Source organism: Globicephala melas, chromosome 7 (genome assembly GCF_963455315.2).
Source record: "Globicephala melas chromosome 7, mGloMel1.2, whole genome shotgun sequence".
In the NCBI taxonomy this organism is placed as follows: domain Eukaryota; kingdom Metazoa; phylum Chordata; class Mammalia; order Artiodactyla; family Delphinidae; genus Globicephala; species Globicephala melas.
The window spans coordinates 43,662,119-43,675,116 of NC_083320.1; the positions used below are offsets into that span (position 1 = coordinate 43,662,119).

The 12,998-nt window shown below is 40.1% G+C and overlaps 2 protein-coding genes across 5 annotated transcripts in view; one reads left to right on the forward strand and one right to left on the reverse strand.

Annotated features, from left to right (window-relative positions):
• The window catches only part of NEMP2 (nuclear envelope integral membrane protein 2), a 39,274-nt gene extending 31,282 nt beyond the window's left edge, over positions 1-7,992 (forward strand). For both annotated transcript variants that reach the window (XM_060302140.1, XM_060302141.1), the window contains one exon: positions 5,483-7,992. Coding sequence is in view for 1 of the 2 variants with exons in the window: in XM_060302141.1 (XP_060158124.1) it covers positions 5,483-5,525 (43 nt within the window). In the remaining variant the exon portion in view is untranslated. The remainder of the gene's footprint in view (positions 1-5,482) is intronic.
• Positions 6,659-12,998, reverse strand: part of MFSD6 (major facilitator superfamily domain containing 6) — a 73,342-nt gene continuing 67,002 nt past the window's right edge. For 2 of the 3 annotated variants that reach the window (XM_030847702.3, XM_030847703.2), the window contains exons 5-7: positions 12,077-12,175; positions 10,569-10,849; positions 6,659-8,731 (exon numbers count right to left, since the gene is read on the reverse strand). In XM_030847702.3, the coding sequence (XP_030703562.1) occupies positions 8,528-8,731; positions 10,569-10,849; positions 12,077-12,175 (584 nt within the window). In that variant the 3' untranslated portion in view covers positions 6,659-8,527. Of the gene's footprint in view, positions 8,732-8,880; positions 8,906-10,568; positions 10,850-12,076; positions 12,176-12,998 lie in introns of all 3 variants that reach the window. The other variant, XM_060302139.2, reaches the window with a different exon arrangement.

Below are 12,998 nucleotides of genomic sequence, written 5' to 3' on the forward strand. Positions count from 1 at the left end.
TTAAGACCTCCAGAATGATGTCAAGAAAAGAAAAAGGATCTTATATTATTCTGTATGTGATTATTCCCCAGAGTTAGAGAAGTACAATATTTAAATCACCTTTTTCTTTTGTCTGACTGAAAGAAGGGTCCTATGCATAGATAACATAATAGATGTGGAATTCTGAAGATCCCCCACAGTGAGACAGGTATTTTTATCTGACCTGGGAGCCAGCTGTTTTCTGTATATTTTGGATATTAACCCCTTGTTGGTCGCATCATTTGCAAATATTTTCTCCCATTCCATTTTTTTTTTCCCCCATAGGTTGTCTTTTCATTTGTTGATGGTTTCTTTGCTGTGCAAAACCTTTTAAGTTTGATCAGGTCCTGTTAGTTTACTTTTATTTTTTTTGCCTTGGGAGACTGATCCAAGAAAATATTACTATGATTTATGACAAAGAGTGTTTCACCTGTGTTCTTGGAGTTTTATGGTTTCACGTCTTACATTTAGGTGTTTTAGCTATTTTGAGTTTATTTTTGTATATGGTGTGTGGCAGTGTTCTAATATAATTGTTTTGCATGTGGCTGTCCAGCTTTCCCAGCACTATTTGTTAGAGAGACTGTCTTTTCTCCACTGTATATTCTTGCCTCCTTTGTCACAGATTAATTGACCATAGGTGTGTGGGTTTATTTCTGGGTTCTTTACTCTGTTCTGTTGATCTACATGTTTGTTTTTGTGCCAATACCATGCTGTTTTGATTACTGTAGCTTTGTAGTATAGTCTGAAGTCTGGGAGGGTTACACCTCCAGCATTGTTCTTAGTTCTCAGGATTGCTTTGGCAATTTGGGGTCTTTTGTGGTTCCATATAAATTTTTGGATTATTCTAGTTCTGTGGAAAATGTCCTGGTGTTTTGATAGGGATTGCATTAAGTCAGTAGATTGCTTTGGGTAGTATGGCCATTTTAATAATAATGATTCTTCCAATCTAAAAGCAGGGGATATCTTTCCATTTCTTTGAATCTTCATTTTCCTTCATCAGTATTTTACAGTTTTCAGCATATAGGTCTTTCACCTCCTTGGTTAAGTTTATTCCTAGATATTTTATTCTTTTTGATGTGATTTTAAATGGGATTGTTTTCTCACTTTCTTTTTCTGATATTATTAGTGTATAGAAATATTTTGCATTTTGTGTATATTAATCTTGTATCCTGCAACCTTGCTGAATTCATTTATTAGTTTTAATAGTTTTGGGGTGGAGACTCTAGGGTTCCCTGTATAGAATATCATGTCATGGGCAAATGTTACAGTTTCACCTCTTCTCTTCTAATTTGGATACCTTTTATTTTTCTTGTCTGATTGCTGTATCTGGGACTTCCAATACTATGAGAGTACACATCCTTGTCTTGTTCCTGAATTTAGTAGGAAGCTTTCAGCTTTTCACCATTGGGTATTGTGTTGGCTGTGGGTTTGTAGTAAATGGCCTTTATTATGTTGAGATATGTTCCCTTCTCTATCCACTTTGATGAGAGTTTTGGTTTTTGGGGTTTTTTTTCCCCCTCAGCAACAGAAGATCCTTTACTGAATCCTGAGTGTGAAAATCTATCATTTAGTTCTTTCTCCCTTCTCCCCGTGAGATTCAATAATCCCTTGATTTGCATGGAACATTGGTGTGTCTGCTTGTTCTTGCTGTTGTGTCCATTGTGTTGTTCTGATGAGAGTTTTATCATGAATGGATGTTGAATTTTGTCAAATGCTTTTTGTGCATGTATTGAGATGATCATGTGGTTTTTGTCTTTCCTTTGTTAATGTGGTGTATCACGTTGATTGATTTGTGTGTGTTGAACCATCCTTGTGACCCAGGAATAAATTCAACTTGATCATGCTATATGATCCTTTTAATGCACTGTTGGATTCAGTTTGCTAATATTCTTTTTTTTTTAACATCTTTATTGGAGTATAATTGCTTTATAATGGTGTGTTAGTTTCTGCTTTATAACAAAGTGAATCAGTTATACATATACATATTTCCCCATATCTCTTCCCTCTTGCATCTCCCTATCCCACCCCTCTATGTGGTCACAAAGCACCGAGCTGATCTCCCTGTGCTATGCGGCTGCTTCCCACTAGCTATCTGTTTTACGTTTGGTAGTGTATATGTGTCCATGCCACTCTCTCACTTTGTCCCAGCTTACCCTTCCCCCTCCCCATATCCTCAAGTTCATTCTCTAGTAGGTCTGCATCTTTATTCCTGTCTTGCCCCTAGGTTCTTCATGACCAATTTTTTTTTTCTTTTTTTTAGATTCCATATATATGTGTTAGCATATGGTATTTGTTTTTCTCTTTCTGACTTACTTCACTCTGTATGACAGTCTCTAGGTCCATCCACCTCATTACAAATAACTCAGTTTCGTTCCTTTTTATGGCTGAGTAATATTCCTCTGTATATATGTACCACATCTTCTTTATCCATTCATCTGTCGATGGACACTTAGGTTGCTTCCATGTCCTGGCTCTTGTAAATAGAGCTGCAATGAACATTTTGGTACATGACTCTTTTTGAATTATGGTTTTCTCAGGGTATTTGCCCAGTAGTGGGATTGCTGGATCATATGGTAATTCTATTTTTAGTTTTTTAAGGAACCTCCATACTACTCTCCATAGTGGCTGTATCAATTTACATTCCCACCAATGGTGCAAGAGGGTTCCCTTTTCTCCATACCCTCTCTGACATTTATTGTTTGTAGATTTTTTGATGATGGCCATTCTGACCGGTGTGAGATGATACCTCATTGTAGTTTTGAGTTGCATTTCTTTAATGATTAATGATGTTGAGCATTCTTTCATGTGTTTGTTGGCAATCTGTGCATCTTCTTTGGAGAAATGTCTATTTAGGTCTTCTGCCCATTTTTGGATTGGGTTGTTTGTTTTTTTGATATTGAGCTGCATGAGCTGCTTGTAAATTTTGGAGATTAATCCTTTGTCAGTTGCTTCGTTTGCAAATATTTTCTCCCATTCTGAGGGTTGTCTTTTGGTCTTGTTTATGGTTTCCTTTGCTGTGCCAAAGCTTTGAAGTTTCATTAGGTCCCATTTGTTTATTTTTGTTTTTATTTCCATTTCTCTAGGAGGTGGGTCAAAAAGGATCTTGCTGTGATTTATATCATAGAGTGTTCTACCTATGTTTTCCTCTAAGAGTTTGATAGTGTCTGCCCTTACATTTAGGTCTTTAATCCATTTTGAGTTTAGTTTTGTGTATGGTGTTAGGGAGTGTTCTAATTTCATTCTTTTACATGTAGCTGTCCAGTTTTCCCAGCACCACTTATTGAAGAGGCTGTCTTTTCTTCACTGTATATTCTTGCCTCCTTTATCAAAGATAAGGTGACCGACCATATGTGTGTGGGTTTATCTCTGGGCTTTCCATCCTGTTCCACTGAAGTTTGCTAATATTCTGCTGAGGATTTTTGCATCTGTATTCATCAGAGATATTGGCTTCTGATTTTCTTTTTTTGTAGTGTCTTTGTCTGGTTTTGGTGTCAGGGTAATGGTGGCCTTGTAGAATGAATTTGGGAGTGTTCCTTTCTCTTCAATTTTTTTGGAATAGTTTGAGAAGGATAGGTATAAATTCTTCTTTATATGCTTGGTAGAATTCCCCAGTGAAGCCGTCTGGTCCTGGACTTTTATTTGCAGGGAGTTTTTATCATTACAGATTCTATTTCACTTCTAGTGATTGGTCTGTTCAAATTGTTTGTTTCTTTGTGACTCAGTCTTGGCAGGCTGAATATTTCTAGAAATTTGTCCATTTCTTCTGGGTTGTCCAATTTGTTGCCATATAACATTACTTGTCATTTTTCCCCCTTCTCTTCAACTTATGTTTTGATTAATTTTGTCCCTTAACTAATTCATATTTCCAACCACTTAATGTTTACAATGCACGTTGGAACTGAATGTCTTACTAGACAGCTTATTAGGTATAGGTAAACGTTTAACATAGCACTGTAGTTTGGGAGCATGCAATATGGTTATAGATTAATGTTAACAAAGTACTAAGAGCTAGGGCCTGGATGGGAAATAAGACAACACTCCCCTTGCCATGGGCTATTTGTCACACAAAAATAATGGCAACATTTATCAAGTGTTTACTGTGTGTCAGGTATGTCATTTAACCATCAAAAGAACCTGTAAGGCAGATACTGTAATCATCTTAATTTTACAGAGGAGGGCCGTGAGACCCAGAGAGGTTACTTAATGTGAGTTCTCACTGGCAGAACTAAGACTCAAATCCAGACAGTGGGGCTCCAGAGCCGGCAATCCTAACCCCAGCACTGTAAGGTCCTTGGGTTGCCATCTAAAAACTGGGACCTCCCTGGAGCCACAGTGGCACGTGGTCCTGTATTAGCCATCTGAAGCAGATGGGAGTTGAGTGAGAGTAAGGTGCTCACCTGGACTGGCTCATTTCTTCCCCATTCTGGACATCACCAAGTTTCCAGTTACTCTCTTATTTTAAACCACAGTTTGTCCTCTCATAAGGTAAATTACTTAGTGATTTGAGAACCCACTCCCCCTTTCTCTCACCCCTTTATTCTGTTCCCATCCAGGCACTGACCTTTCTCCCATCTGCCTGATGGTTTGGAATTTTTGAGCCAGGAATTCTTAGAGCTTTGCTGAAATGACACAGGAGTGGTTTGGGGCTTCAGAAGTAGCTTTGTCTTGTCCCACTGCACCCAAGGAGAGAAAAATTTCTGAAGGGAAAATCATCTTTTATTTGCCTACAGTCAGCTCTGTCACAGCATGCCCTCATCTTCACAGAATAACGTTAATTTTAGGGTCCAGTCTTTCACAATGAAGATGAGAAAACTAAGACCCAGAGATCTCCCAAAGGTAATTTTCTTCCTCTGTTCCTGCATTGTCTAGTATGGTAGCCACGAGCCACAGATGGCTGTTTAAATTTAACATGAGAGACTTCCCTGTTGGTGCAGTGGTTAAGAATCCACCTGCCAATGCAGGGGACACGGGTTCAAGCCCTTGTCCAGGAAGATCCCACATGCAGCAGAGCAACTAAGCCCGTGCACCAGAACTACTGAGCCTGTGCTCTAGAGCCCGCGAACCATAACTACTGAGCCCACGAGCCACAACTACTGAGCCCGCATGCCTAAAGCCCATGCTCTGCAACAAGAGAAGCCACCGCAACAAGAAGCCCGTGCACTGCAACGAAAAGTAGTCCCCACTCACCACGACTAGAGAAAGCCAGCGCACAGCAACGAAGACCCAATGCAGCCAAAAATTAATTAGTTAAAAAAATAAATAACAGAAGTCTAACTCCTCAGATGCACTAGCCACACTGTAAGCACTTAATAGCCACCTGTGGCTAACGGCTACCACACCTGACAGTGCTGCTTTACGAAGCTGTTGCCTCAGGTTACTGAGCGGTGGGTGTGTCTGCTGGCCCTTCCCAGCTCCCCTGGCACTGGTCTTCAGAGTCCCTGCAACCTCCAAGTTTTCTCTGCAGGGTTGCCAGACCTTCCGAGTTATCTCCAGAGTGGCACTCATGATTCACAGAGCAGCAGGAGTTTGAAGGCGCTGGATTTCTATGTATCTGGGAATAGCTAGCGATCCTAAATGGAACTGCAACTACACAGGGTGAGTATCAGGCACACAAGGTAAGGGTTCAGAATGGCCGGGGCTGCTTTCAGGCTTGTTCTACCACAACAGAAGCAGAGGGTGGCCTCCCCGCCTCCTGGGGTTGGAGAAGGTCCTGGGTGGACCTGCACTTGGGCATCAGGCGGGTCTGAGTTTGAATTCTGGGACTGTGACCTTGTTCCCGTAACGTAAGCCGAGTTCAGCTCCAAAATCCTCATATTTAAAGAGGGGGTAGTGATATGTATTACAGTGTGTTGTTGTTAGGACAAAACGATGATGTCATCAGCACACACCAAGCACCCAGTAACAGTGGGTGTGGCTCCCTGTTTCCTGGAATCATTGCTTATCTCCAGATTGGCTGCAAGGAATACCACTTAAATAATGGTCTCAGCACCACCAGTAGCCTCCACGCCCAGCAGTCCTGGAGGAACGGCAAATCAGAGGGGAGCGCTTAGCCGACTGTCTGCTTCCTGTGGCCCGTGACAAGACTAATAATAAGCCAGTAAGGCAGCGATATTCTTCCTGTGAATTCCTTAGGCTTTTCATGAGGTTTATTGGCTGGTGGAGGTATGTGTGTTATTGTCATCTATTATTCTACTTAAGGCCTTGAGTAATAGTTTAATAATCAGTAACTAACCTCTTTGGATCCACGTGAGCTCAGCGCTTTGCGTAATTCACTTTTTCTACAATTATGGGGAAAAGCATATGAAACAAGTCATTAAGGTCGTGATTACCAACCTGGGCTTTGTGACCTCCCTGGGTATTTCCAGGGGATCTCAAAAGGGATTAGAAAATTCTCAAATCAAAATTTAATTTGAATTCACTTTAATTTTTTTTTTTTAAATGGCACTTTGAGGACAGGAGGAAGTCACAAAGTCCACAAACCCATGAAGGTGTCTGCTCTCAAAGTCTGGAAATTACTGCACTGTTTAATCACCTCTCACAGTAAACGTCTCATAACAAAGGCCTGTAGAGTTTGATCTCATTCATTACAGAGTGAAGGACTTTTATTTGTTTGGTCACATCGTTATCATTTAAGAAATACTTAAAAATGGTATTTATTTTTATTTCAACATGTCAACTGTGCATTTCCAAAACAGCAGGCTTTTCAGAGGAATAAATCAGAACTGTAAACACAAGACACAGTAGAAGTTTTTTGACTTCCTACAGTCAGTTTCACAAATCCACATACTGTACATTCATAGGTGAGGTTCAGCCTGTCACCCATTTCTTTATTTCTATAATTACATAAGCATAATAAATACATCTGATTTTTAAAGGTCACTTAAAATGAGTCATGATAATTTACAGTACAGTACATTTCAGTTCAAGTGCAAAAATAACTATTTGCTTAATTCTATTTCTTCCCGTTATTTTGTTTTTAAGCTGTGTTCTGTGGTGAAGCTAGATATCCGAGTGTAGACTTTCTTCTTCCAGATGCAGTTGTGGGCAGAAGTACTGTATCATGGAGAAGTCCTCACTTTATAATTGGTCCTGCCTAATCAGAGTCAGAGAGTAAGGTGAGTTGCTCATTTTTAACTCTGTTCTTTTCTTTCCTCTCTCCTGTACTCATCCACAGTATCATACACACTATATAATTGACCTTCCTTCAGCTAAAGCAATGTTCCCTTGTCCACAGCCCTCCCCCAAGGCTTCCTATAACCTCAGCTTTCATTTTTAGCAGCAAGCTTTATGCATGAGTCACCCGGCCATTGTCGACTGTAGCTGTAATATTTACAGTAGCATGCCTGTATCTGAACTGTCCAGTGTCTGACTATGTCTTCGTGGGAAAGAATATACTGAGAATTTTTTCTTTAGTCATTGGAAAGTGTACTTACTTCTTATTTCTGTCTTTTTCATTCCTGGTTTCCTATTCACCACCTTTTCCCCTCACCAAAAACAAAACAAAACTGAACCAGTATGTAATTTTTAAAAATTGTATCCCTTCCCTAGGCACTTAAATCTTATACTGTTATTTGTAAGTAGTACTGCTTAATTAAAGAAACCCTTAGGAATTCAGTGATTTTGTGTGTTTGTTTTAGTCCATCAGCTAATTAGAGCCCACATCACTATAAAGTTGTAAATAGTGATAGAGGCTATTTACAGTATCAATATATTTAGTAAACCCTTGTCTATCAAGCCACAGGATACTAAGTTGGTTGGTTGATTTCAAATATTCCCTCCTCTGGTCTTAAAGCCCATTTAAAACAAAAGGCATTTTAAAGCTCAGCTTAGCTTGCAGTAGTCAGTAACAGCTTTTGCCACTCAAAGAATTGACTATTTTCATTTTACACCATACCCATATAAAAATATATTTGCTAGAGATATGCCAAGTTTCTGATGAAACTTTTTCCTTTTTTTTTAAACAAAAGCATAGATGCCACTAACTTTTATCTGGTTACTTTTAAAATATGTCTTAAAATTTTTTTAATTGTTCTCTTTAAGAGAAACAAAATTATAGATGTATTCTGTTTCTTCCCAGTTTGCATTAAGAACCAAATAATTAGGATAAATAATCAGAAGAGGGAAATTATATCAGCATTCACCTTGAAACACTTTCTTTCCCTCCACTCATTTAGTGTAACTGCTGGTTTCGACTCTTACTGCCCTGGCAGAGAAGTCCTGGAGTCCTTAACCTACCAATCCAAGAACTGAAAGTCCTCACTGAAATCCATTTTCCCTCTGTGACTCCAGTGGGACTACGGAAGTTGACCTATTTCTGCCAATATGTACTGTAGCTTCTACGTGTGTGAGTGTGTGTGTGTGTGTGTGTGTGTGTGTGTGTGTGTGTGTATTTCTGCGTTGATGAATTCAGGTGTTCAGCAGCATATGTGGTGCTGTGCTCCTCAAGGTGCTCCCTCTGTGCTGGCAGAGGAGCCCAGTTCCATGCAGGGTGTGAGATGAGCAGGACCCCTCAGTGTCCCCCAGAGGCAGGCTGAGCCTGCTGGTCCTCAGTCTCCTCCCTGCGCGGGTCTACACTGGGGTGAGTGGGGCTGCTCTGCGTCTGAGATGCTGCTGCTTGAGGGGACGGCTGGCTTCTTGATGGGTCAGAGGGAGCCTCACGTGGTCCAGGCCGGGCTCCACCAGTTGGAGAAGTTTCCCGATCCTCACTGGTCCCCTGGAAGGAAAAAATAGGAGGTGCCCCATGGTCAATGCTAGCAAACTTTTTATATGCTTTCAAGTAAGATATACGAAACATGGGGAGATCATCCTGAAGTAACCACTTCAGGAAACAAGTAACAGAGGAATAAGGATAGAATGTCTTACCTTTCATCTCCTTTCCTACGTGCAACTGTCCAAGCCGCATGAAAAACACAGACACTATAAGCAGACGTATCTTGTGGATAAAGGAACGTTACTACCAACATGCCTGTTACTCCTAGAGAACAATTTACATCAGCACATATTTACTGGGCCCCCACCAGTCACTGGGCAAGCGGCATGGAACGGGAACTCAGTCCACTTGCTAAGACCAGAGAATTCAAGGCTGGAAAGCACCTTGTCCCACAGGAAGTGAGGAAGGTATCCTCAGCCTCAGAGACACGGCCAGGAAAAGAAGGTCCTGAAATTGAGTCCTGATGTATAGTTGGGATTTTAAAGTACACACTAAAAGTTGGTTTGTAAAAATCAGGAAACATTTCTTTTTTTATGGATTTTCCTCTGAATTAGTACCCATCACTTCAAAGAGCTGAGCACCAAAAAAGAAAAACAAAAGTTTTATTTCTGTAGTTCTAAACTGTAAAAGAAAAAATATTAGTATAATGACTTCTTCATAAGAGTAGCTAAGCCATACTAGCCAGTTTTTATTAATCTTAATATATCATAAAAAATGTTAATGATACTCAAGCCTAATAGGCTTCTGTGAAAACAAGGGTGAGTATCCAAAGTAATGCAAACACTGCCATTCAGGCAGAACTCATCTTTCCTCTGCATCACCTCCTTGCTTCACATCCTTCCTATGCTCCTCCTACCCTGATACCTTCCTTGACTTGTGAGCAGAGGGTTTGTGTGAGTTTATTATCTCGATAAACCAATAGGATCATACATGGACTAGAATGCATATGGTTATCAGCAAAGAATCAGATTTGGTTTAAATTAGAGAAATATTACAGGTCAGTTTACAAAACTGTGATAAATTTAATTGAGGTAGTTCAAATTAAGGAAATTACTCAAACTACTCTTAAAGTCTTTCCCCTTTATTTTTTTCCTCCTGTGTCCTCTGAAGCTACTCTAGATACAGAGCTGACATGATTCATCAAGTGAAAGGGAGTGATGAATAAAAACACAGGGGAAGTAGACTCATTACTTTGGCTAAACTGTTCACAGAAGTTACGCTTAAACATTTTCCAAAAGTATTATATAGCTTCAGTTACAATTACCTACAGTGTTTTTATCCATGCGATTCGACGCTACTCAGGAGAGACCACGCCTCTAGGGACAAGAAAAACCACACTTTTTATCTTTCAGGTGAGCCCGCTAGCAAAACCACATTTCCACGGAGTTAGGTGTCCTGTCAGACCCATTTAGTGGCTCAGAGTGTTACTTAATTTATCAGATATTTATTGAGGTCCTATTATATAGAATGTCCCCATTAGAATTTTTAAATTACAGAGATTAATATATAATTCACCAAGGCAAGAACCATATATCCATACTGTAACTAATGTCCACCAAAACAGACATTTCAAAGAAATATAAAATCAGAATGGATTTATTTTCTTTCTTTCAAGAGGTACTGTCTTCTCTGTGAGGCCTTCCTGAACCGCATAAGGCAGAATTTTCCCTCTATGGAACCTTGTATACACCTCTATAATACACTTGTCACAAAGCACTGAAATTATTTGTCTGCATGTCTATTTCCCCCACCAGACCTCCCATAAATCTTGTTGAATGAATAACTGAATAACTGAAACAACTGAGCCTGCTTAAGGCAAGGCAGCAGAGGAACTTTTTACCTGTAAAGGCTGTATCTCAGAAGCACGGTTGTCTCTTGTTAGCTGCATCATCTCTTTGATTTGGTAGAGTGCGTAAACAAAGGTCACCCAGGGAGAGGAGCTGACACCCCAGGCTGGCTTGTTCACATCCTCCTGTTCTTCCTGGTGCTTGGTTTTCTTAGGTGGAAGTCTGGGCTCAACGCGTGGCAGAACATCTTCTGTCTGTTGCTGGACCAAGTCGATGGTTGCTATGGGAACAGGACTAGAAGGAACAGGAATCCTTTCTGCCAGCATCGTCTTGTCTGGAGAGAAAGCCATGTTTAAATCGTTTCTCAGAGTTTTTACATATTTAAACAGATGTATGTATGTATGTATAAATAAATAATAAAAACTGAACAAATGGACAACCTCGATAAGCCCGTTCTAGTATGCTTGGGAATGTTGATAAGTTGCCGTGTAACAAGGGCGGCTTCTCTACTTGGCACAAGTACTGAGCAAATGAATGTGATGTTTACCTTCCAGGGTCTCCTTACAGGGCTTAACAGACATTAACTTATATTTATTTATGAAATGTATTGGTTCAGTTAACGTATATAACATCTGTGGGGCATAGGTTATAGTGAATGTTGCCTTAGGCCCACTTACAGGATTGAGATTTTTAAAGATAAGCATCAAAATAGGAAAAATCACACAGTAGCTGCCTTTATTGGCCTTTTACTGAAGGCATGGACTAAGCTGCATAAGAGAGATGATCTAGTTAGGATTATAAAAGAACAAGAATAAGAAAAGTCAGTACTGGTCTTTCCTTCTGAGTAACTTGTTGGAATTAAAATCTGTCTCTGGGGTTTCTGTAACAAGTTAGTTTTTCTCTTAACAGAAGCACTTCGGGTACTTGAGGCAAATGCTCCTCAAAGGACAGGACACCATAGAAGATGAGCCCTGTTCCAGGACCCAAGAGCTGAGAAAGAATATTTGTTTTAATGGTTGGCCTTCTTCATTGAAAAAACAAAAGTTGATTCCCCCCAAAAGTTGAAAGCTTGTTCTCATCAACACATTATATTGGATATAACCTTCTTTCTGTATGATACATTTAAGAAGGCCACGCCTAATTAAGGGAAAACTTCAAATTTAAGGTTTAGACATTTTTATCGAATGAAGGTAAAAGCACAGAGATTAATCCCACTTCCTATCCCTAATAGTAAAATTACTGTGTAATCCTATACATATCTGATTTAAATTTTAAATCTCTTTAGAATACCAGAGAAATTTAAAACCAATACTTTCCCCAGTACCTTGTACCGTAAAACAAAACAAAAGCAAGCTGCCTAAAACAACCAGTATTCTTTTCAACATAGCAAGTGGCTTCTCTCCAGCAATGGTGCACGAGTTCACTGATACACCCCCGAGAAAATCTAGCCATGCAGGTCTGTGGTACACTCTGTTTCCACCTCTGGGTTTCTGAGGGGTATGTGTAGAATTCCCCACGGCTTCAACCTTTAGAACCGTTAAAGAACAATGAACATGCTTACCTTCTTCCTCATCTGGCACCGCCAGCCACTGGATCAGGGCAAAGAACAGGAGGATCACCAGGCAGGCCATGCCAATTCCTCGGAATGTTGCAGCAGCCCCTGTGGAAACAAACAGCACTCTGTAGAGTGATTCCCGGAAAGACAGGTAGCCCTCATCCAAAACTGTCAATGTTCTAAAGTTCAGGGCAAAGGCAGCAGAGCAAAGAATGGCAAATGGCCATTAGCTTCATATAGTAGGAAAAGCACAGGTCTGGGCAGGTGTCAAGAGATCCAAGTGCTGGTGTTGGATATCTGTCATTGATCAAATTTTAAAACTGCATTTATAAAATAAAGGACTGTCTCCGAGTGCCATTTTAAAATTCAGTGGTGCTCTCTTCATAAAGACAATTTACCTAACTATATATTAAACAACCTTATTAATCTGTAATTAGAACAGCCGAGCTCAAGTAGTGCTATATATTCAGACATCTCTGAGCCCACCTTCTAGGGACCTGAATACTCAAGATTCCTGGAGCAGAATAATGCCATCTCCACCTCAGCCCCGCCCTTGTATTTCCAATAAGGGAGATCTGGCAGGGCAGACAGACTGTGTTGTCACAGATGCAGTGATGTTACCAAAGCCAGCATATAGTTAGATTTTTTTGGTTCAAAATCTCCTGATGGAACAACAATGATGAACTCTCTTTCCTCTAGCATTATTATCAGCAGGTTTAGGGTACTTTACTTCAAACCAAAAGCACATGTGATTATTCATTTGTTTGGCTCCTTTGAGCTATCTGTGTAGCATCGCATTAAGCTGTCAGAGAAGCGTGCACGGTTACAAGCTGGCTCTAATCATCTTAACTACTGAAGCATACTGCTCTGCAATTTTGACTACCATGAAAGCTAGAAAGAGAATATATGAACAATGGAGTTTAGCTTC